Source organism: Pan paniscus, chromosome 12, assembly GCF_029289425.2.
Source record: "Pan paniscus chromosome 12, NHGRI_mPanPan1-v2.0_pri, whole genome shotgun sequence".
NCBI classification, from domain to species: domain Eukaryota; kingdom Metazoa; phylum Chordata; class Mammalia; order Primates; family Hominidae; genus Pan; species Pan paniscus.
Window position 1 is genome coordinate 70,981,611 of NC_073261.2, and position 26,186 is coordinate 71,007,796.

General features: G+C 35.0%; 1 protein-coding gene across 19 annotated transcripts in view; it reads left to right on the forward strand.

Annotated features, from left to right (window-relative positions):
• Nucleotides 1-26,186, forward strand: part of CCDC88A (coiled-coil domain containing 88A) — a 132,186-nt gene that overhangs the window by 75,351 nt on the left and 30,649 nt on the right. For 12 of the 19 annotated variants that reach the window (XM_034953171.2, XM_034953172.2, XM_034953176.2 and 9 more), the window contains 9 exons: nt 97-243; nt 820-964; nt 5,011-5,195; nt 7,850-7,987; nt 9,466-10,536; nt 11,937-12,064; nt 16,179-16,320; nt 21,914-22,078; nt 25,911-26,072. In XM_034953171.2, coding sequence (XP_034809062.1) covers nt 97-243; nt 820-964; nt 5,011-5,195; nt 7,850-7,987; nt 9,466-10,536; nt 11,937-12,064; nt 16,179-16,320; nt 21,914-22,078; nt 25,911-26,072 — 2,283 coding nt within the window. The remainder of the gene's footprint in view (nt 1-96; nt 244-819; nt 965-5,010; nt 5,196-7,849; nt 7,988-9,465; nt 10,537-11,936; nt 12,065-16,178; nt 16,321-21,913; nt 22,079-25,910; nt 26,073-26,186) is intronic. The other 7 variants (XM_003830842.4, XM_055107922.1, XM_034953178.2 and 4 more) reach the window with 1 other exon arrangement.

Here is a 26,186-nt window from a genome sequence, read left to right on the forward strand (position 1 = left end):
GTTGATAAAGATGGCTTAATGTTTTATGATAATCTGTATGTTCCATAACTTTAAAAAATTAACAGATATTAACACATTTGTGATAAACGTTTATAGGAATTAAAAGAAGACAATCAAGTTTTATTAGAAACAAAAACCATGTTGGAAGACCAACTAGAAGGAACTCGTGCTCGTTCTGATAAATTACATGAATTAGAAAAAGAGAACTTACAACTGAAAGCTAAACTTCATGATATGGAAATGGTAAGTTTTAAGAGGTAGATCAGTTACATGGCCTTTAAGGAAAACTTCTAAGATTCAGCTGTTTTCCCTGTATTGGCAAGGATGGCTAGTGTCCTTGAGGCTTTAACAGAGAAGAGAGAGCTAAATAAATTAGATGCCTCCAACTTTATATAAATATAAAAGTAGTAGAAATTTCTGCTTTTGTTACAGAAGCATGTTACTTACTAATGTTGTCTTCAACCTTTTAATACCACAATAAATAAGCTATTGTGTAAACATGTCTTTAAAAATACAGAAATGTGATTGCTAAAATTGAGCATTGGTTCATAATTCTTTTGTTGTATCACTAAAACAGTATGTTGACTATGAAGAAGAATTTTCATTGTGTCCCCAAAGATCAGCTTAAAAGGATGTCAGACACTTAATCAGTATAATGACCAGTAATAATTATAATTGCCTTCAAAACTGAAAAATTTAAAGAACTCATAATTATTACTGAGTTTCTGATAAATAAAAGTTGTGAGAAATAAAGTATTTGCTCAAAATTGTACTGTTTCTTAGCTTTTTTTCTCTCCCTAATCCTTGCCAATAAAAAAGGAACGAGATATGGATAGAAAAAAGATTGAAGAATTAATGGAAGAAAATATGACTTTGGAAATGGCACAGAAACAAAGTATGGATGAATCATTACATCTTGGCTGGGAGCTGGAACAGATATCCAGAACTAGTGAACTTTCCGAAGGTATTCCGAGTTTTTTTAATTTAAATAGATAATCGAATCATGAAGTTGTATTTGTGTTTACTTGCAGTTCTTTATTTTCCGCAGTGGGAGATATCTCAGAAGACTACCCGTCTCCATAGATATGATTTCACACAGTAATATATTGTTTGCATTTTCTTGGGTCTGGTCCCTAGCTTTACATGTCTTACAACTGAATTTCATGAATGCAATAACAGATTTGATTGGTTTCTTAGCCACTATTTCATGTTAATATCCTAAGAGGCTGCAATATCAGTTTATTAATGTATTTTAAGAAATATAGCCATCTAATAAATAGAACAGAAAAGTCGTATTAGTGGTCAGCATGTTCTTTGACTATAGGTAAACCCAAATAGGAAGTTAAAGCATAATGGGCAAATTTTCAGAGGAAAATATAGTTAGAATTAGTTAATTTAAGGATCTTCATGACTACTTGTAATATGTATAGTCTCCATTATAAGATTATACCTGCCAACCAGCCCAGCCTGGTTATACTATGGACCTAATGTAAGATCCCCCAGGTAAATTTTAACTTTTGGCTCTCTTTTCCTGGGCTTCACATTGACTTGTCCTCTTTCTTAAAGCTGGACATGATTATGTACAATTGTTTGGATTATAGCTTTGGATATGCTAATATGGATTTTTGAAATTACAAAAAAATTCACAAGTTAGGTCACGTTTATTCAAATTAGACTAGTTTCAAAACTCCTCAGTTTTGCCCAATATTAGATTGTTCTACTTGCATTTCTTCAGCAAATATTTACTAAGCACCTAATGTGTAAAATACTATACCAGACACCAAGGACATAATGTTGACGTAGACATAAACTCTTGAGATTTTATAATCCAGTGCTTACAGAATAATTACCTCTATAGATGATTCATCCTATTGATTACCAATTAGGTTCTTCCTGTTTTATACTTGAAAACCTAATTCCAAATTCTGGGGCCCCATGTACTGACTATAGAGTAAGTTATGATATTCAATGATTGAACTTGTGTTACTTGAAATATTTGTGAAACTTTAAAAATTATATTCCTTGTGAATTGAGTTACAAAGAAAGCAATTCAGACTTAAGTGTTTTCTACTAAAGGAAGTTAGAATTACTGTGTTAGTTAAGAATTTCCTTACTTGTTAAGTGGGGACAAAATAGTGAATATCATCTAGACTTCTGAGGATTAAATTGTTGATATTTGTGAGGCCCTTAAACAGTGCCTGGTAAATAGTAAGCATTCGAGGATTAAATTGTTGATATTTGTGAGGCCCTTAAATAGTGCCTGGTAAATAGTAAGCATTCAAGTATTAAATATCATTATTATTATGTCACTGTTGTTTTGTAATTGATCTTAGCTGGTGTTGTAGAATTGAATATTTGCTTTACTGTGGTGTATGTAGTTTTTATTTTTTAAATTATACAAGGGACTTTCCAGAAAATTTACAGAATTTGGGGAAAAAAGGAAGAAATAAAAGGCACTAAAAATTTTTTAAGTCACTTTTCATTTCAGAAAATTTGCTTCAGAACTTTTCTATCTCATTTTCTAACCCACGTATCTTAGGAAAGTTAAAAGTATCTTAGAAGTTTTTTAACTGCCAGTGTGTTTAATAATCATCTAGTATAAAAGTTTGCAGTACTTGTGCTTTCAAGTTTCTATGGAATAGGTGGGAATGTAAACTGGTTCAGCCATTCTGGAAAACGGTGTGGAGGTTCCTCAAAAAATTAGAAATAGAACTCTCATAGCATTCAGCAGTTTTGCTCCTGGGTATATATCTAAAGGACATTAAATCAGTATATCAAAGAGATATCTGCATTCCCATGCTTGTTGCAGCATTATTCACAAATGTCAAGATATGGAATCAACCTGTGTCTGTCAATGAAATGATGGATAAAGAAAACGTGGTTTATATACATAATGGAATATTTGTCAGTCATAAAAAGAATGAAATTCTGGCCAGGTGCAGTGGCTCACACCTGTAATCCCAGCACTTTGGGAGGCCGAGGCGGGTGGATCACGAGGTCAAGAGTTCAAGACCAGCCTGACCAATATGGTGAAACCCCGTCTCTGCTGAAAATACAAAAATTAGCCAGGCGTGGTGGTGCACACCTGTGATCCCAGCTACTTGGGAGGCTAAGGCAGGAGAACCTCTTGAACCCGTGAGGCAGAAGTTGCAGTGAGCTGAGATCATCCTATTGCACTCCAGCCTAGGTGACACAGTGAGACTCTGTCCCAGAAAAAAAAAGGGGGGGTGGGGGGTACCGGGCATGGTGGCTCACACCTGTAATCCCAGCACTTTGGGAGGCCGAGGCGGGCAGATCACGAGGTCAAGACCATCCTGGCCAACATGATGAAACCCCGTCTCTACTGAAAGTACAAAAAAAATTTGCTGAGCGTGGTGGCGCGCGCCTGTAGTCCCAGCTGCTTGGGAGCTGAAGCAGGAAAATCGCTTGAACCCGAGAGGCAGAGGTTGCAGTGAGCCACTATCATGCCACTGCACTCCAGCCTGGGTGACGGAGCAAGACTCTGTCTCAAAAAAAAAAAAGAAATTCTGTCATTTGCAACAATATGGATGAACTTCAAGGGCATTATGTTAAGTGAACTAAGCTAGGCACAGAAAGACAATAGTGCATGATCTCATTTATATGTGGTATCAAAAAAAATTCAGACTCATAGAAACAGAGAATAAAATGGTTGTTTCCAGAGGCTAAGGAGTTGAGGGTATTGGGAAGATGTTGGTCAAAGGACACAAAATTTCACTTAGATGAGAATAAGTTTAAGAGATCTATTGTGTATCATAGTGACTATTTAAAAACACCTAATACAGGTAGATTAACAATAATGCTACTCTTAGGGAATAATATGTATTTAAACTGTTTCTATACTGTGTTTTAATAGATATCATACAACAGAATTAAATTTATAAAGGGATAATGAATGGAACTGGATTAAAGATTTTAAAATAATTTCAGCATGTTCAGAATATTCATTTTGAACTTTTAGCCAAAATAAGTAGTATTGTATTTTCAAAATTCATTTAATCGTTCATTAGTTGCTACTTAGAATAATGTATCCTGTAAGTTTATAGTTAAATTTAAATAATCTTTTAATTAAAAAAAAGACTTAGGCAACTAATGGAATTTTAAAAGTCAGTAACTATTCGGTATACCAGCTTTCAGTAAAAGATTAACAACATCATGACTAGAAAAGCTGGAAATAAAAATTGAGATTTTCTTTACTTAAATATGGAGGTTATTTGCTTATCTAATTTTGAAGAGATTTTTTGCATGGTGGGGGATATGTTGGATGTGCGTGTATTTCTTTGGTTTTTATGAAGAAGAATTTGAAACATACACAAAAGCAGACCCGGAAATTCTCTCCAGTACCTTTATTCATTTCCTTTCTTGAAATAGTAGGTCTCATATTTCATTTGTAAATCCTAATGTTCTCATATCAGCAAAATATTTAATGGGTCTGCTTGAACTCCAATTTCTTCAATCTAAACTTTATGCTTTTTTTAACTAGAATGCTGTGGATGCATTAAAAGTTAAACATGTATCTCTTAGCTGGGTGCAGCGGCTAATGCCTGTAATCCCAGCACTTTGGGAGGCCAAGGCAGGAGGATTGCTTGAGCTCAGGAGTTCGAGACCAGCCTAAGTAACAGAGACCCAGTCTTTACTAAAAAATAAAAAAATTAGCTGGCTGTACCTGCAGTCCCGGCCGCTTGGGAGACTGAGGTGGGAGGATCCCTTCAGACCAGGCGTTTGAGGCTGCAGTGAGCTAGGAGCACATCACTGCACTCCAGCCTGGGTGACAGAGAGAGACCCCGTCTCTTTAAAAAAAAGAAAAAAAGAAAAGGAAAAAAAAGATTTACTTCTTTTATCTTGTTTATCTTATATAACCTCATTGAATTTTTAATAAAGTCAAGGATCAGATGATGCAATGCATATACACTCAACTTTTTAAATAGTAAAGAGTAAACATAGTAAAAACAGTAAAGAGTAAATACAATGGTGTATTTTTCAATATTATAGCACCCCAGAAATCCCTGGGCCATGAGGTGAATGAGTTGACATCAAGTAGATTATTGAAGCTAGAGATGGAAAATCAAAGTTTGACAAAAACCGTAGAAGAACTTCGGACTACTGTGGATTCTGTAGAAGGCAATGCTTCCAAAATCCTGAAAATGGAAAAAGAAAATCAAAGGCTCAGTAAAAAGGTAAATTAAAATGTAGTGTTTATTTTAATGTTAAAAAATACTTGTAAAAGTGTAAATAAATAGCCCATTTATTTTCCACTTTTTAAATGCACCCTCAATGTTATTTTAACTTGTTATGAAAATTTTCAAATATACACAAATATGGTGTGAATGAACCCTATACTCATTATTCAGCTTCAGCAATTAAGAACTTACTAGCTGATCTTGGCCAGGTGCGGGGGCTCACGCCTGTAATCCCAGCACTTTGGGAGGCCAAGGCAGATGGATAACCTGAGGTCGGGAGTTTGTGACCAGCCTAGCCAACATGGTGAAACCCTGTCTCCACTAAAAGTACAAAAATTAGTCGGGTGTGGTTGTGGGCGCCGGTGATCCCAGCTACTCGGGAGGATGAGGCAGGAGAATCTCTCTCGAACCCGGGAGGTGGAGGTTGAAGTGAGCCAAGATCACGCCACTGCACTCCAGTCTGGGCCATAGAGCAAGACTCAAAATCTCAAAAAAAAAAAAAAAAAAAAGAATAAGCAAGGCTAGAGGAGTTACGTTTACCAGTTTCCAAATAATGAATTGGTTCTCTCATATCTTCTTGAGAGAACTAGTGAGTGAGTTTCTTTAGTGTCATTATGAACCCATGAATTTAAAAATATTTGTATTGTTTCAATCCACTGCATTTGTTTTTCTTACTGTCTCAACTCGGGCTAGTGGAAGCCTCTTTAAAAGCTGCTTTGGTCCTGAATCCTTATGACCTGGCCTTAGCACTCCTTGAGAGCTTTCTTGCTTTCTCCCATGACAAAATATTCTAGGCTCATCTTGAACATTTTCTGTCCCAGACCTGGAGACAGCCATTTCTCTAAAATTAGCCCTTATTCCTTTTAGTGGGAAATGATATTTAGAGACCACAATTTAGGCATTATGAAACCTGAATCTTAATCAGACTCTGGTTGAACAGAAATATTTAGTTGTGCAAGAACAAGTGTTTTATTTTTGCATATCTTTCTGCACACATAATTCTACATAAATAGAATCCCATCATAAAAACATGCATGATTAAGAATTGTTTCTAAGAAGTTCCTAAGTGATGCTCATCCTGCTGTCCTGGAATCATGCTTTGAGAACCACTGCTTTAGATTATTCAGAGGCTCCTTGGTATTCTTGTAAGATTTTTACTGTTTAAAAATGTTTTTACATTGTCTTCAGTCCATTAACTAAATAATCTTAATAAGCGTTTGACAATATAGTGTTAAAGTAGGATGACCATTTAGAATTTAGAACAGTTTTATTTTGGTTGTCATTAAAATTGGGCCTGTAGAGTACAGTTTCTTTTTGAAATTAGCTTTGAAGTTTAATATGTAAATTCTTAGTGATTCAAGCAATTTTTGATTAATTGTAAAAATGATTTTTTTATAAACTGAATGTTTCACTTCAATCCCATTGATACAAAACAACAAATGAGTTTCAATAATTGTTATTCTTATATTTCCATCTATGTAATGTGAGAACCTGATTAATTATTCACAGCTGAAAGCTTCCTGAACTGTAAATTAATGTTGAATTGAGTTATTGGATAAGTTTTTTGACCTGATGCTTTTCATATTATTATTATTATTATCATCATTATTATTGGTAGTAGTATTTCGAGCTAGGGTCTCACTATATCACCCAGGCTGGAGTGCAGTGGTGCGATCTCAGCTCACTGCAACCTCTGCTTCTCAGGCTTAAGCAGTCCTCCCACCTCAGCCTCTCAAGTAGCTAGGACTACAGGCACAGGCCACCATGCCTGGCTAAGTTTTTTTGTTTTTTGTTTTGTTTTTGGTAGAGACATCGTTTCACCCTGTTGCCCAGGCTGGAAATATTATTGGAAGATTGTTTCTGTGTGTAGTTATTTCCATTAATGTTAAAATAGAAAAATTAAAATTGCTTTAGAGTGCTTCATTATTGACATAAGAATTTAACATTTAACTTGCAGTAGAATATTTTATAAAGTCTTCTTGATTTTTTAAATTGCCTGGTTTGAATATGTTATATGATAATGGGAAAATCAATAGTCTTAGCATATTTTTAACTTTAATTTGCTATTTTGTACATATTAACTACCAGTATTTTTCATCTCTAAAATGCGTAATTGAAAAGAAATTTGAACCTAAAATATAAATATTAGCCCTTTTTTATGGTAGTATTTTTCTCCTTCTTTTTTATCTTAAAGGAAGTCCTTTCTTGTTTCATTAAGCTTATACTGTACTGTTTATCATCTTTTCCTTCATGCTTTTTATATCTTCTCCTGCCTTCTTGCTCACTGAAATTCTCTGAGTATACGTAAAATTTTACTTTACAAATCCACTCAAGCCAAGTGAATCTTTAAATAAAGTTTGTATAGTTCTCATATAGCATATTATCATTTATTCAGCTGGATTTGTCTTTGTGTTTAGAAAGTGAAATTTACCCCAAAAGATGTACAAGGATAAGAAATCATGTCTGCATATTTTATACAGCTACAGAAATTAGCATGGAATGCTACTTGAATTTCTATACTAATTTCTTAAATTTTAGCATTTGGATATTAACACTATTTTATCCTTTATTCAGCGATTATGTTTTGTTTTGACATGTTTTCACTGTTACAGAATATTTAACATATTATTTTGTGATTTAATTTTCTCTAGGTTGAAATTCTTGAAAATGAGATTGTTCAAGAAAAGCAAAGTCTTCAGAATTGTCAGAATTTAAGCAAGGATCTAATGAAGGAGAAAGCTCAGCTTGAAAAAACAATAGAAACACTGAGAGAAAATTCAGAGAGACAGGTTCATACATTTTTTACTAAGTAAACAATGTATTTTAAAATTTATTAGCAAAAGTTATTTAAAATATATGCAAACAAAATGTTCATATAAACATTAAAGGGAAATATTTTAGAATTTTTTTATTTTAAAGTAATTATAATTTTACCTCATTTTCTAACCTGTGTATCTTAGGAAAGTTGAAGAGAAAGCTTAGAGTTTTTTAAACTACCATTGTGCTTAATAATCATCTAGTATAAGCATTTGCAGTACTTGTGCTTTCAAGCGTCTGTGGAATAGGGCTGCCGATTCTAGAGTCCCTGAGTGGAGTTGGCCAGGAAATGCAGCTGTCCTCTGACCTACCAAAGAGGGAGAAATGTGGTGGCAACCACACTGTCTTGGATATTACCAAATTTGTTTTCAAGTGTTTAATGTTCATTCTCATTTTATGTTTGAGGCAGCTGAGAACTGCATAGATTAATTGACTTATTTTTGAAATATTTATTTATTTGAGACAGGGTCCAGCTCTGTCACTCATGCTGGAGTGCAGTGGCACAATCATAGCTTACTGCAACCTCGAACACCTAGGCTCAAGCAATCCTTTCACCTTAGCTGGGACTACAGGCATGCACCACCATGCCCAGATAATTTTTTAATTTTTTTTTTTATTTTTTGGTAGAGACAAAGTATCACTATGCTCCCCAGGCTGGTCTCAAACCCCTGAGCTGAAGTGATATTCCTGCCTCAGCCTCCCGAAGTGCTAGGATTATAGGTGTCAGCCACCATGCTTGAGCATTAATTTTTTTAGAAGTTAAATTATTTGTTTATATCATCCAGGTACAGTCCTCAGACCAGCCATAAAAATGAAGGTTTCTTTAGAGATACAGAACCAAAATTCTAGACTAAGCTTCAATCTTCATTTTTCCAAGCTTGTTGAGATTATTTAACACACTAAATTTTGAGAATCATTGTATTAGATCACGCTATAAATTGGATGAATTAGTTCCCAAATGTACCCAGTGATTTTTGTGATTTTGATGCTTCCTACTTAGAATTCTTTTTGGGAATGAATACACACACATACAAACCCATATATACACATGTAATACAGCACATATTTACTGAGGACCCACTGTAGGCATTGCAAAAGTTACTTAGTAAAAGTAGAACCTTATGTTCTCAAGGAGGTATGTGTGTGTGTTACCTGTATTCCTATTTGAATTTGAAGCATGTAACTGTAAATAATCTGAAGACCATTATGATTAATAGAAAATACATTTCTCAACCGTTCCTTTAAACTGTGAACTTCCTAAAAACATGAACTTTAATGACCTCACAGTAAGTGTACACAGTGGTCTTCAGTAAATACTTGTCAGAATTAAAAGTAAGACACGTTCTAGCACCCTTTTTTTGTTCCCCTTTTCTTGGTAGTTTTTGGAAGAGATAAACCATAGTTAGTTTTTCCTCAATTACAGCTTTTAATTATTTTCTTTTCAAATTAGATTAAGATACTGGAACAGGAAAATGAACATCTGAATCAAACAGTGTCTTCCTTAAGGCAGCGGTCCCAGATAAGTGCAGAAGCAAGAGTGAAAGACATTGAAAAAGAAAACAAAATTCTTCATGAATCTATCAAAGAAACAAGTAGCAAACTAAGCAAGATTGAATTTGAAAAAAGACAAATTAAAAAAGAATTGGAACATTATAAAGAAAAAGGAGAACGAGCTGAAGAACTTGAAAATGAATTGCATCATCTTGAAAAAGAAAATGAATTATTACAGAAAAAAATAACTAATTTAAAAATTACTTGTGAAAAAATTGAGGCCTTAGAACAAGAAAATTCAGAGCTAGAAAGAGAAAATAGAAAATTAAAAAAAACATTGGATAGCTTTAAAAATCTGACCTTTCAGTTAGAATCCCTAGAAAAAGAGAATTCCCAACTTGATGAGGAAAACTTAGAACTGCGAAGGAATGTAGAATCTTTGAAGTGTGCAAGCATGAAAATGGCTCAGCTACAGCTAGAAAACAAAGAACTGGAAAGTGAAAAAGAGCAACTTAAGAAGGGTTTGGAGCTCCTGAAAGCATCTTTCAAGAAAACAGAACGCTTAGAAGTTAGCTACCAGGGTTTAGATATAGAAAATCAAAGACTGCAAAAAACTTTAGAGAACAGCAATAAAAAAATCCAGCAATTAGAGAGTGAACTACAAGACTTAGAGATGGAAAATCAAACATTGCAGAAAAACCTAGAAGAACTAAAAATATCTAGCAAAAGACTAGAACAGCTGGAAAAAGAAAATAAATCATTAGAGCAAGAGACTTCTCAACTGGAAAAGGATAAGAAACAATTGGAGAAGGAAAATAAGAGACTCCGACAACAAGCAGAAATTAAAGATACCACATTAGAAGAAAATAATGTGAAGATTGGAAATTTGGAAAAAGAAAACAAAACCCTATCCAAAGAAATTGGTATATATAAAGAATCTTGTGTCCGTCTGAAAGAACTAGAAAAAGAAAATAAGGAGCTTGTGAAAAGAGCAACTATTGATATAAAAACGTTGGTTACACTACGTGAGGTAAATATGTTTACCTAAATTAAGGCAAATTTTTTTTTATATTTTTAACTCAAGGTTTCTTTAAGTTTTATTGGAATCTATCAGTAATTTGCATCATTTATTTTATGGTTCAGTAGAATTTTGGAATTAGAACTAGAAATAGCTTCCAAGTTTCCTACTTTGTTAAACTAAGAAATACCTATAAATTGTATTTTTAAAAGAATTTGTAGTAATAAAGTTTCCTAGTGGTATCTGACTTATTACATTATAATTTTAAACCTTTATTTCAATATAATAATGTTTGATCAAGACACTAAATTCTAAGTATAATAAAGAAGCATGATAGCTACTATTTATTGAGTGCTGTGTGCCAAGTACTGGGCTAAAAACTTCATATAAGTTGTATATACATAAATAATATATACACACACACCCAAATATATATACACACATATATACATGCACATAATCTTTACAACTAATCCTTTATAAGTATTATATCCATTTTTTAGATGAGAAAACTGAGGTTCAGAAACATTAAATAAATTAGGATCACACAGCTAATAAATAGCAGAGTTGGATTACTGGATTCAAATCCAGATTTTTCAGACTCCAAAGCCCCATGAATTTTGACCTCAAAGCCAGAGAATGCAAATCAGGTTCAACCATTCAACACTGAGCAACTAGTATTTGCTTGAATCTATGTATCAAGAAGAATTCTGAAACTTACAGGAGTAAATTGGCAGTATGTCCTGTGAAACATGGTTGGTGCAAGTCAGAAGGTGTATGTTTGGCTCTTTTTTTCCCATCTCTAAGCATTATAATATGTGATAACCCTTTAAGTTCAATTTAAAAGTATATTAGCATTCTGGCAGAAGGTCACATTGGGCAGTCTGCATTTCTGCTAAAGAGGCATTGAGAGGGACCTTTTATTTTTTCTTCTGTAGACTTATAAACATGAACAACAAGTTCCTTGTGCCTAAACTTCTAAGAACATCCTCTAGTTCTTCAGATCAGTATCATAGGGCCTCTTTCACTGGGAGAAGGGATCTTGTGGGAGAGAAGTATTATAGTCAACATATATTTTTAAGAAGAAATGTGCACTAAAGTTCAGGCTCATTATTAAAAAGTAAGTGGATATGATTTTCCCCAGTTTTCAAACCTAAATGTGTATTCACAAGTAAAGAGTTACTACTCCCTTTTAAGGTTTTGTTTAAAGTATTAGCAAAAAAAAGGAAAAAAGTTATTTCAACTAGGTTATAACTTTAACTACATTTTAATAATGAAGGAATGGCTTAATGACATTTCATGGTTCAAATTTACATGTATTTCTAGATGGTGGTAATTAGAATCTTAGCTGACTTTCTTAGATGTTTATACCCTTGATACTTAGGTGAGTTTTGCATTTCTTTTAAAATAAGGATTTGGTGAGTGAAAAGTTGAAGACCCAACAGATGAACAATGATCTCGAAAAATTAACTCATGAGCTTGAGAAGATAGGGTTAAATAAGGAGCGACTCTTACATGATGAACAAAGTACTGATGACAGGTGAGTACTAAGTCTACTTGGCAAACAGTTGAAAATTTTTTTTTTTTTTTTGCTCATACATGAATTCTTTCTGTACTAGCTATAGAAAACATTTATATATTTCACCCTATTTCTGGTTCCTTCCTTCCCTTAAGGAAAGTTCTGTAGCCGGGTGCGGTGGCTCACACCTATAATCCCAGCACTTTGGGAGGCTGAAGCGGGCGGATCACCTGAGGTCGGGAGTTCGAGATCAGCCTGACCAACATGGGGAAACCCTGTCTTTACTAAAAATACAAAAAAAATTAGCTGGGCATGGTGGTGCATGCCTGTAATTCCAGCTACTCAGGAGGCTGAGGCAGGAGAATTGCTTGAACTTGGGAGGTGGAGGTTGCGGTGAGCTGAGATCGTGCCGTTGCACTCCAGCCTGGGCAACAAGAGCGAAACTCCATCTCAAAAAAAAAAAAAAAAAGAAAGTTCTGTAAGGAGAAAAGAGGAATCATAGACAATCTAATATAGATATAAGAAAACAAAAACCTAAAATGTTACTATATAAATACAGTTATAAAATAGGAAAACAGGATGCCACCCAGGTAGCAGAAGATCAGAGGCTATAATTGACTGTAAAAACAGAATAAGACATTAACAACAAACAAACAAAAATAAGCAAGTTATTTTTTATTTGAATCATGTGCTTAAATATCTCTGTTCTTTATTTGCCAAAATGTTGACTTAAAGATAAATGGAGGAAAAGTATGAAACAAAGGAAAAGAAAAGCAACTGAGGTATAAAAATAATGTGGAAAACTAAAGCCTTAAAAGCTGGATAAAAAATTAACTCCTATGCCTTTTAATTTTAAAAATGATCAATATAGGTTTAAAAAAATATGTATTCTCTCATGGTAATTACAATCTATCAAACAGAGTTAATCTGATTTTCAAGTAGTCTATTATTTAGCATCCAGTCAGCTCCATGAATCCAGCTGGAATAGAAGTTGTATATTGTTAAGAATATTATTTTATGTAGACTAGATTTTCATTCAGTTTTTGTAATTATATAATTTATATTTTATCTACTCATTATTACTGTTCCAGTATTTATATTCTGTATTAAATGTATATTGGAAGAATTAATGGTGATTACATAGGATTTGTTCATGTAATTTTCAGAATGTTCAAAGTAAATAGGATAGATTGACACTTAAAAAGTTAGTTGTGTAATAACAAAAAGATATAATTTGAGGCATTTATTCTAGCAATCAGTTCAAGTCAAGCAATGATTATTGAATTAATTGTACAGATATTTCATGAGGAAATATTTTTATTTGAGTTAATCAGATAAGTGCAGATTTCGTTGACTGTCTTTTAATATAGATACTGAATATGCATCCCCTCTTTATTCAAACAGATTTATTACCTACTATATGTAAGACACTGTACTGCATGTTCTTTGCAAAAGAAAAAGTAGAATACACCCTGTAGTGCTACTTGACCCTATTATAAATTTATGAACCCAGCTCTGGGTGGACCCTTCATACAGTTTGCCTCCTCTTCCCAAACCTTAATTCATACAGTTAGCCAATGTTAATTGAGCTCTTCTTATCTGCTGATTATCTAGCATCAAAGTAGTAATAATGTTTCAACTGAATCTTAAAAAATGACAGAGGTTTACAAGGTGGGAACAGTGGGGAAGGGCATTCCATGTAGACAAGCATTTGTATAAAAGCACAAAAGTATGCTGAGCAATTTTTAGAGTATATAAAAGATGGATTACAAAAAGGATGAATTTGGAAGCACAGAGACAGGCTAGGAAGTGATTATAATAGTCTAGGCAACATGTGATGCCATTCATTATTTCCACATATTTATTTACATAATGAATTAGGCATGGAGATAAGGGTATATGTTGAACTAAAGCTTTTTGGAAATAGAAAGTGGCTTGAACTACTAAACTAGCTTCTTTCTCAGCCAGGAAGTTAGTCTTTATGTCACAAAAAAAACCCAGAAGCTCACAGACATAAATTCCTTTAATGTGCCATTCCCTCCACCTTGGGATTTACGTATATCAGTCTCAAATGATGCCCCTAATTCCTTTATTAATCTAAGTTTCCCGTCTTTCTTTTTTTTGAGTCGGAGTTTTGCTCTTGTCACCCAGGTTGGAGTGCAGTGGCACAATCTCGGCTCACTGCAACCTCCGCCTCCGAGGTTCAGGTGATTCTCCTGCCTGAGCCTCCCAAGTAGCTGGGATTACAGGCACGCACCACCATGCCTGGCTAATTTTGTATTTTTACTGGCCAGGCTGGTCTCGAACTCCTGACCCCAGGATCCACCCACCTTGGCCTCTGAAAGTGCTGGTATTACAGACATGAGCCACCGTGCCCGGCCTAACTGTCCCATCTTTCTAATCCATGTTATTCTCTCTGAATTTATTTGAAGGTACAATTATTATTAAGATACTTATTCTTGCCCTCAAGGAATATATAGTTTTGGAATTGAATGTATAAGTAGATAAATTTAAAAGCAATGAAATAAATTTAGTAGGCCGGGCACGGTGGCTCATGCCTGTAATCCCGGCACTTTGGGAGGCTGAGGCAGGCGGATCACTTGAGATCAGGAGTTCAAGACCAGCCTGGCCATCATGGTGAAACCCTGTCTCTACTACAAATACAAAAAATTAGCCAGGCGTGGTGGTGCACACCTGTAATCCCAGCTACTCAGGAGGCCGAGAAACAAGAATCACTTGAGCCTGAGAGGCAGAGATTGCAGTGAGCTGAGATTGCGCCACTGCACTCCAGCCTGGGCAACAGAGTGAGACTCTGTCTCTAAATAAATAAAGTGGTAGAGTTGTAAACAGAGGTGATCACTCTTGTCTTTTCTCTTTTAATACCTGTTTGATGTCTTCTGTCTTCTCTTTCAATATGGTTGTTTACAGGATTATGTTTTCAGGCCTCTTATCCATTCATTCTGTATGCTGAGCATTCCCATACATCATCTCACCTGAGATCCTTTTTTTTCTCTGTTTACTGTATGTTTCTATCAGGATAGACCAGAAGCAACTCAGACGTCACCAATTCAACATACCCAAAATCAGATGCAGTAAATGATTTTTAAATGTTTGTTGACTTGAGCCGATACCAAAATGAATGAGATTTGTTCTCTGTATTCAATGACATTAAAATCTGATTGAGAAGAAAATATTTACATAAAAATTAATTCCAGTAAAAGAATGTGGTGAAACTCTCATATACATACTTTAGGTTTTTATTTAGTGTTGTCTTCAGGGTCTTCAGGTTTAAGAAATGGATCATAAATAGTGGTTTATGATACACTGAATTGTGTTCATATACCATCCTTTTTGTGAAAAAAGTATTTATTAATAATTATTCATTTATCTACCATTCAGAAAGATAATTGCAATACTGACAGTCACATCCATCACCCTCTTGCCACTCTGTCACGAGTATCCTGTGCCATAAGTATGTCATTTTTTTTACTGTAACTACTCTGTACCCTGAGATAAAGAGTCTTCATTGCCGGGCGCGGTGGCTCATGTCTGTAATCCCAGCACTTTGGGAGGCTGAGGTGGGTGGATCACCTGAGGTCGGGAGTTCGAGACCAGCCTGATCAACATGGTGAAACCCCATCTCTACTAAAAATACAAAATTAGCTGGGCGTGGTGGCACATGCCTGTAATCCCAGCTACTAGGGAGGCTGAGGCAGGAGAATCGCTTGAACACGGGAAGTGGAGGTTGCGGTGAGCCGAGATTATGCCATTGCACTCCAGCCTGGGCTACAAGAGCAAAACTCCATCTCAAAACAAAACAAAAAAAGGAGTCTTCATTAATAAAAAGGATATTTTGGGACTTTGGTCTTCCTGGTTCCTTGAGAATTAATTATTGCTTTTGATAATCTAAGCCATAATCTGGAGCTCTGTTCACTCAATGATTTTGTTGCTTCATTACCAGGATTAGTTTTAAAGGGAGAATGGGGCAGTAAGAAGAGGATAATTTCATTTGCCTCTTTAACAAAAATGCTTTTATAAGACCCATTTATGGCATGAATATTTGTGGTCATAAATTATCTTTAAAAATAATTTTCTGACCTCCAATAATGAACTATATTACTTTGTACTTGGATAGTAGGTATAAACTTTTGGAATCAAAATTAGAATCCACTCTTAAGAAGTCTCTTGAAATAAAAGAAGAAAAAATTGCTGCTTTAGAAGCTCGATTAGAAGAATCCACGAATTATAACCAGCAATTGCGCCAAGAACTTAAAACAGTAAGTGATTTTCTTGGAAAGAATTTTAAGGATCATTTATTATATAAATATTTGGACAGAAAAATATAAAGTAGAAAATAAAAATATAAACATTTTATTGATATTTAGTCTATTTCTTCCTTTTTCATAAACTTGAGAGTATTCTTAAACAGATCTCTGTCATATGAATATGGTATAGCTTATTCAGTGCTATTTCATGTGTGTAATATTCCTGCCTGCTGTTAGGGATATATCAGAAGTGTGTGGGTGGAATGAGGAAGAGGCAGGCTTATTTTATTGGGAAAAGCTCTCATTGTGATACTGACATTTCACTCTGTCACTCTTTCCTATCGAGGATCCAGGGGAAATTCTGCTAAGCAAAATATGAGTGTGAGTATACCAAGTTAGAGGAAAATCATATGTGTGTTATATAAGACAGCACCTGATCTCATAAATTTGATGTCTTTTCTAGATCTGTTTTCTTGTGATATGTGAAACTATTCAGTGAAGTAAGTAAGCAAGGCAGAGGCAACTGTTTATTTTCCCTAAGGAAGTAAATCAAAATATAAGGGACTTTCCCATTCCACAGGGCTAGTAGATGGTAGATTGGTAGAGTCATGTTCTGGTTTATTCACCCTTTTATCATCTCTGCAATGCCACCAGGAGTGGTCTCAAGGTTAACTAAACACTTAGACTGATAAGATTACTGTAGGCTACATTTAGAATCACTGTACTCAGAACACTATAAGAAATACAAATAGATAGCAGGGCAGTGTCAGTCCATCCTCTTCACGTAGTTGTCTGAGAATCATCTTCCCACCAGATGGTTTGGTATAAGATGAGATTCACATTGGGTGTGTGCGGGAGCTTTCCTGGCTTTGAATCCGTATACTCACAGCAGTCATTACCTCTTGCAGCAACTCCAAAGGTATGGATTTACGATTCCCACAGTGCACATACCAATCAATTATGAGAGTTGCTGTACTCAGAGAAGTTCAGAGATAGGGCTGTCTATTGGTCTTTAAAGTTCTCCTAAATAGTCATTTTTTTCAATAAGCAATATTATTTAGTAACATAGAATGTTCCAGTTTTTTTCCACTATTTGCTGACACCATATTGCTGCTATTTGTCACAGACATTGCCATCGAACATACATTGTTACAGAATAAGTTTTACTTATTTTTCATCCAGACATTCTCAGAGCCAGAGAATAAATTTTAGAACTGTGTCTAGTTAACTAAAGGGATTATTAAGAACAAAACAAAACAAAACAAAAACACATTAACCTGCTTGTTGTCCTGAATTTTTTACCCCATTAGCAGTATCACTGAGTTGCAAATAAAATCAATTTCATGAAGCTGCTCAACCAGAAAATTAGTGGGTTTGGGTGTGAGTTGCATACGTGTGTTTCAAGTAGATATTTAAAATGCCATCATTAGGCTGGGTGCGGTGGCTCACGCCTGTAATCCCAGCACTTTGGGAGGCCGAGGCAGGCAGATCTTTTTAGGTTGGGAGTTCAAGACCAGCCTTGCCAACATGGTGAAACCCTGTCTCTACTAAAAATACAAAAATTAGCCAGGCGTGGTGGCGGGCACCTGTAATCCCAGCCAGCTACCCAGGAGGCTGAGGCAGGAGAATCGCTTGAATCCAGGAGGTAGAGGTTGCAGTGAGCTGACATCCTGCCACTGCACTCCAGTCTGGGTGACAGAGTGAGACCCTGTCTCAAAAAAAGCCATCATTGACTTCCACTTTCAGCTATTTGGACATAACTGTTATGGACTAGCTTCCTGCTATGTATTCAACTGAATTTATATTGTTATAAACTTTTAATACTATATGTGAAGAGGTATTCACTTTAAGGTAGACTGTGAAAGTTAAATACGAATAGTATAAGGGTTAAAGTAACCACTAAATTAGTATGACAAAGAGGTACAGGTAATATGACTAAAAAAGGGAGATAAAATGGACTCATAAAAAATAAATCCAGGCTAGGCACAGTGGCTTATCTCTGTAATCCCAGCACTTTGGAAGGCTGAGGTCGGCAAGTTCGCTTGAGCGCGGGGTTTGAGACCAGCCTGGGCAACATAGGGAGATCCTGTCTCTTAAAAAAATCCAAAAGGCAAAAAAAAAGAAGAAACGGAAGAAAGTACAGATTGGACAAATAGAAAACAAATAGTAAGATGGCAGTTTTAAACCAAAGTATGGCAATAACTATATTAGATATAAAAGGTCTAAACACCCCAGTTAAAAGACAGAGATTAATAAATTAGACAAAAAGATAAGACCCATCTATATGCTACCTATCAGAAATCTTGATGGAAAATGATATATCATTCCAGCACTAATCAAAAAATTGCTAGATTGGCTATATTAATGTTAGACAAAGTAAATTTTAGTGCAGTAAATAGCATCAGAGCTAAGTAGTTCATTGCATAATTATAAAGGGGTCATTCCAGCACAAAGATAACAAGGTTAAATGTTTATGCACCTAATAACAGAGATACACCTAATAACAGAGCTGCAGCTGCAAAATACATGAAGCAAATATCTGTAGAACTACATGGAGAAAAATCCACAATTACAATAAGAGAGTTTAATACTCATCTCTCAATAATTGGAGAATAAGTAGAAAGAACTTCATCTACCAGATAAAGGGCTTCTATAAACAGCCTATAGACTAATCACTTTCCCCCTTTAATCAGGAAGAATACAAAGATTTTGCTCTCACTGTTTCTATTAAATGCTGTACTGGTGATCCTAACCAGTATACTAAGATAAGAAGAAATGAAAGGCATACAGATTTGAAAGGAAGAAGTAAAAATGTCTTTCTTCACCTGTGACATGACTATATTTACAGAAAACCCTGAGGAATTCACAGAAAAATCTCTACAGCTAAGGTGAACTAATCAATGTCACAGGATAAAAGTCAATATATAAAAATCTATTTTATTTCTCTACATTAGCAATGAAAGATTGAAAAATGAAATTAAAAAACACCATTTATAATACTATGAAATACTTATGGATGAATTTAAGGAAATGTGTGCAAGAACTCTGTACTAGAAACACTAAAGGAAATACCTCAGTAAATGGAGATAAGAACCATGTTCATGAATTAGAAGACTCAATATTGTTAAAATGGCAGATTTCCCCAGATTGATCTCTTGATTCAACATAATCCCAATTAAAATCCCAACAGGCAGATTAACGAGATGATTCTAAAATTTAAATGGAAATATTGATCAAATATTGGTGCAAATTGGGAGCAACTGGAACTGTCATGCATACTGATGCAAATATAAGGTGTTATAACTAATTTAGCAGGCAGTATGGCAGTATCTCAAAGAGTCCTGGCCCATGGTCAGGCATGGTAGCTCTTGCCTGTAATCCCAGCACTTTGGGAGGCTGAGGCAGGTGGATCACTTGAGGCCAGGAGTTCAAGACGAGCCTGGCCAACATGGTCAAATGCTGTCTCTACTAAAAATACAAAAATTAGCTGGGCGTGGTGGCGCACACCTGTAGTCCCAGCTACTCAGGAGGCTGAGCCACGAGAATCACTTGAACCCAGGAGGTGGAGGTTGTGGTGAACTGAAATTGCACCACTGCACTCCAGCCTGGGCGACAGAGTGAGACTCCATCTCAAAAAAAAAAGAAAAAGAAGGTGATAATGCTACTTCTCTTTACTCAAGGAAAATGAAAACATAGATAAAGGAATTTTTATAACAACTTCATTCATCATCATAAAAAACTAGATATAATGACCAAAAGAAAAAAATTACTGATGCACTCAACACATGGTTAAAGCTTAGAAATATACTCAGAAACACACACACATACACACAGATTATATATACTGTGATCATATTTGTGTGAAATTTTAGTATAAGCAGAATTTTTGTGAAAGAAATGAAAACAGTGGTTGCTTAGTGCAGTGAACTTTCTAGAGTGATGGAAGTGTTCTGTCATGTTGATATATGGGTTATATAGGTGTTTGCCATTCTCAAAACTACCGAATTACACTTAAAATCTGTACATTAGCAACTTCATGCAAATTATAACTCTGTTTTTAAAGATGACATTATCTTTGGGAACTTGAAAATTTGAATTCATAACATAATTTACAATATTTTAAATTTTAATTAAACTGACAATTTTTTAATTAGCTCTAAATTACTTTGTTACAGTGATTTATCTTTAGACTCTGAATATAAAGATTTTGATTAATGATACATAAAGTAATCATTTTTAATACTTACTTGAAAGAACAATGGGTTTAAAATGAGAAGCCTTCGGCTGGGCGCAGTGGCTCAACGCCTGTAATCCCAGCACTTTGGGAGGCCAAGGTGGGTGGATAGCTTGAGGTCAGGAGTTTGAGACCAACATGGGCAACATGGTGAAACCTCGTCTCTACTAAAAATACAAAACTTAGCCAGGCATGGTGGCACACACCTGTAATCCCAGCTACTCGGGAGACTGAGGCAGGAGAATGGTTTGAACCTGGGTGGCGGAGGTTGCAGGGTGCCAAGATCGCATCACTGCACTCCAGCCTGGGTGACAGAGTGAGACTATGTCTCAAAAAAATATATAAAATGAAAGGATTCGAGTTTTATTCTCAGCTCCCCTTTCTTAATAACTGCATATATTTATAGCCTTTCTAAGCCTAGAATAAGGACCTCATGGGAAATTCATGTAAAATAGAGACTAGAAATGATGCCACTCATCTATTGTTATTAGTGTGTTAAAAGTAAAAACAAAACAAACAAAACCCGGAAACTAGGATCATAGGGTACCCATTAGATTTCTTGAGAAACTTGACATTACATTCTATCTTGGCATCTTTTTAGTCTCACCTCATTATTTTCTAACTCATTGGTAGCAATATTAATTGTTGAGTCATAGGCTTTCTTAAGTTGTACATTAGATGTTGAACTATAAAACATTTCTATCCCTGCCTTAATACAAAGGTTGGGGTTAACTTAAAATTTATTATAAGAATCTCCTAGGGTAAACTAGTGCTTCAAGATAGTTTAATAATTCAAGATAAGAATAATAATATTAAATTTAAGTTGAAGAGAAAGAGTTATTAAGTTAAATCTGGCAAATTTGGTCATGTATGATGAGCAAGTTGTTAATAGCAATCCAAGGATATATCTTATCCAGGATTTTCTAGTGTGATTGTAATCTACTTTAAGAGAGCCAACTCAGAACTAAAAAATCCTGAATACGATATATCCTTAAAATTAATAAAGTGTCAAATCTTTGTGCTTTACGTAGACATCTCTGTGAAATTTCTAACTTGGTTATAGATAGCTGTAAAAAGAATTGTTAGTCATTAGCAACATATCTATATCCACTGTTAATCCAGGGGCATTTGCACGACAAACGATAGGATTTGACATTACTATTACTCTGGCACATAAGCAGATTATGTTTTACATTTCTAGGAGGAAAGGATTTACATTTTAAAAAGCATAAATCATACATATTATTCATGACATTTAAAAGTAAATTGCCTCTCGTATTCACCAGATCAGCCCAGAGTCAAATTAATTGAGAGAAATGTAACTGTGGTGATTTTTTTCTCCCCATTAAAATATTTTAAATAAAATTTTAGGTGAAAAAAAATTATGAAGCTCTCAAACAGAGACAAGATGAGGAAAGGATGGTACAGAGCTCTCCTCCAATATCTGGTGAAGACAACAAATGGGAGCGAGAAAGTCAAGAAACGACTAGAGAACTTCTGAAAGTTAAAGACAGATTAATTGAAGTAGAAAGAAATGTAAGTATTTTTAAATTTTAGTATAAATAGTTTTTTTTAGAAATAGACGATCACTGGATATATTTATCTTAGATACATTTTCTAATATTTAAACAATTGATGGCACTTAATAAGAAAATTCTAGTCATATAGTCCTTTTTCTATTTGTTCCTACCTAAGGGGACTTTCTTTTTGCTTCTCCTGCTTGGAACATATGACTGGCTTCCCTCAGCATTTGGGTGGCATATCATATGTCCTGCAGAAGGTCTTCTCTGACTTCTTCCGCCAGTAAAGTTGTTATTCCTGACTTAAACTATTCACTATTGTTCCATTGCTTTAGCTTTTTCATAGCACTTTTCACAGTGAAATTAAATTTTGTATTCATTTATGAAAGCAGGTAATTCGTCTTTCTTTTTATTACCACCGTGCCTTTACTATCTAGAATAGTGCCTGGTAGGTAGTAGACACTTAACAAATATTTGCTAAATTAGTTCAATATATACTTGACAGTAAACAACAAGCAAACAAACTGAACAACAAATACCCTTCAAAAGATGAATAAACTTAAGGAACTTACACAATAACAAGTAAAATAGTTGTGGTGGTGGTTTTTTTTTTTTAATTTAACACAAAAATAGTACCTTTAATTAAAAACTAAGCAATAAAACCAAAAATTAATCCCCACACCATGATTTCTACTTTCTCATTCAAAAAGAATCACTATAAACAGTTTATCTTCCTAGAAAATTTTTTTGTCATTTATCTGTATGTAGAAGTATATTTCTTTAGCAAATTTATACCTGTGGGATCATGCTATACAAAATTCCTATTTGCATTTTCACTTAATATTATATTGGAGATGTCTCAATTTTAGCAGATGTATGTGTATTTCATTTTGTTTAATGACTACCTATTATTCCATAGTGTGAATGTTACCATAATTTACTTAAATAAATCTCACATTTCTGGACATTTAGGGTTTTTTGGTTTTTTTTTTTGAGACGGAGTCTCACTTTGTCGCCCAGGCTTGAATGCAGTGGCGTGATCTCGGCTCACTGCCAGCTCTGCCTCCCAGGTTCACCCCATTCTCCTGCCTCAGCCTCCCGAGTAGCTGGGATTACAGGCGCCTGCCACCATGCCTGGCTAATTTTTTGTATTTTTAGTAGAGACAGTTTTCACCATGCTTGTCAGGATGGTCTCGATCTCCTGACCTCATGATCCGCCCACCTTGGCCTCCCAAAGTGCTGGGATTACAGGCATGAGCCACCGCGCCCCACCCATTTAGGTTATTTTTAAACATGTTCATAGAATGCTAAATTCCTGACAGTGAAATTGCAAGGCCAAAGGATATATACGTGTGTGTGTGTGTATTTAATTGATTTTTTCTACTAGTCTTTAAAAATCCCATCTATTATCTTTTTTTTTTTTTTTTTTCTCCTCTGAGACAGGGTCTCACTCATCTCCCAGGCTGGAATGCAGTGGCGAGATCATAGCTCACTGAAGCCTCATCCTCCCAGGCTCAAGTGATCCTCTTGCCTCAGCCTCCCAACTAGCTGGGAGCACAGGTGCACACCACCACACCCAGCGAATTTTTGTATTTTCTGTAGAGATGCGGTCTCACTATGTTGCCCAGACTGGTCTCGAACTCCTGGCCGCAAGTGATCTGCTCTCCTCAGCCTCCTGAAGTGCTGGGATTGCAGGTGTGAGTCACCACACCCAACCTAAAAATCACATCAATTTTCAGTCCCACTAAGAGAGTATACCTATCTTTCCATATTAACATTGGATAGTACCTAGTGCTTTAATTTTTGTTAAAGCAATAGGAGAAAATATTTTCATGTGCACATTTAAAATTATGAGTTAGGTATTACACATCTTTCATATATTTATTGGCCATTTATAAATGCCTATTTTTAATCAGTGATATATATACCTACATTGCTTGGATTCATAATTACATTTTAGAAAATTGAGCTGGCATATAAAGTTCTGTAAGGTGAAATCTTTTTTTCTTGTAGACTTCCTTTATAAATTCTCATTGGAAAAAAATTACTTCATATCATATTTTAGATAATGGGGTTATAAAGACGGTTAGCCATATAATAGGCTGGTAATTTTTGTGTGTTTGCCAGTATTATATTTGCTAACTTATTTCTTTGCCCTTGTAAATTTTTTCCTGCTCTAAGATACCCTCTCAGCTATCTCTTCTATTCATTATAGACTATAGGAATTTTTTTTATTCCCAAAGACACCTGGAATAATCGGTAGAGCTTGTACAATTTAGTTTCTAAAGTGCTAAACTACAATAGTATTTCACATATATATGTGAAAAATGGTTCACCTCTTTGTGCTGAGATGGTATATAAATACATCAGTACTATCAGTATTCCTTTTTATTTTTTCTAGTACACATTTTTTCATCCTATTTGAACAAATGAACAAAAGAGAAGTATAAAATCATAACCCATCTTAAAGCATTTGTTTCCTCAGCTTCAATTTTATGGTATAATATGTGGGTCAAATCCTGACCTGGCTTTTACACAGTGACATGCAGTGTATATAACATAAAGCCAATAAAATTAATGTTATATTTACATATAGATATGATAAGAGTGATCTATTGTGATTCAGTTGTTAACTTTTTATGCATACTGCAGGGTAGACCAATTATGACCTTTTGTACATTAAAGTTTTATTTCTGTTTTCTGGAGGGTTCTTTGTTTATACTTTGCTGTTGCTGATTTTTTATGAAGTTTAATTTAGAAATAATCCTGAAAATATTAATGACAAGTATTTTAAAATATAATAATCATTGATTCACATAGTAATTCATTTGTTTAGCTATAAAATTGAAATATGGCCTTATGTACTGGAAAAACTGAAAATTTTATGTTTTGTTTGGAAATGCTCCAGGAGTCTTATAGTTGAAATAGAGTTTTAATTAGTATTTTATATCGTGGGAAAAATAAGAAAATATCTGCGTTAGGTCTGTTGTGGATTGCAAAATGTAAACAAAAAATGGTTAAGATTGTTCCTGTAAACCTGCTTCCCTTTGAAATATTTGTGTTTGGAATATACTTAGTTGTGCACTATCTCTGGGACCACTACTCACTTAGGTATATATTTGCCTTTGGGTAAATTAGAAAAGTTAGACCTCCATGGTTGGACACAGCCCCATTTATTCTGGGCATTCTGGGAACCTTCAAGCAGTATTAAAACCATACAACTGACAATTCCTTTCTAGTTTTTGTGTTAATAAATATATTTAGAATGGGATATTTTATTTTTAGGATATTATAATGCAGACAAGACACAGGCACAATATTAAGGTTTTAATATCATTGCCTTCTTTCTGATAAATGTCTGTTTACAATTTGGGATGGGGGAAATGTTTTGGTTTTTTTTCTCTTTTAAGATTGTTGGGGCTTTTATGGATTATAATGCTAATAAATACTCATTGTATAAAATTCAGTATACCATAGAAACATGTTTGATGGGCCGGGCGCGGTGGCTCACGCCTGTAATCCCAGCACTTTGGGAGGCCGAGGCGGGCGGATCACGAGGTCAGGAGATCGAGACCATCCTGGCTAACATGGTGAAACCCCGTCTCTACTAAAAATACAAAAAAATTAGCCGGGCGTGGTAGCGGGCGCCTGTAGTCCCAGCTACTCGGGAGGCTGAGGCAGGAGAATGGCTTGAACCCGGGAGGCGGAGCTTGCAGTGAGCCGAGATCGCGCCACTGCACTCCAGCCTGGGCGACAGAGCGAGACTCCGTCTCAAAAAAAAAAAAAAGAAACATGTTTGATGTTGCCATTATTGTTAATATGTTTGGTTTTGGTTTTTGTTTCTCAAGAATGCTACACTGCAAGCAGAGAAGCAAGCGTTGAAAACTCAACTGAAGCAACTTGAGACACAGAACAATAATTTGCAGGCTCAGATTCTTGCACTTCAGAGGCAGACAGTGTCATTACAAGAACAGAATACCACTCTTCAAACACAGAATGCCAAGCTTCAGGTTGTAATATAATATTTTGGGAATATGCAACCAAACTCTTGAATTATGCTATTAAAATAAGGGAGGGTAAACATGGAAACATTGTTTCTTAGTGAATGAACTTAAAGATAAATG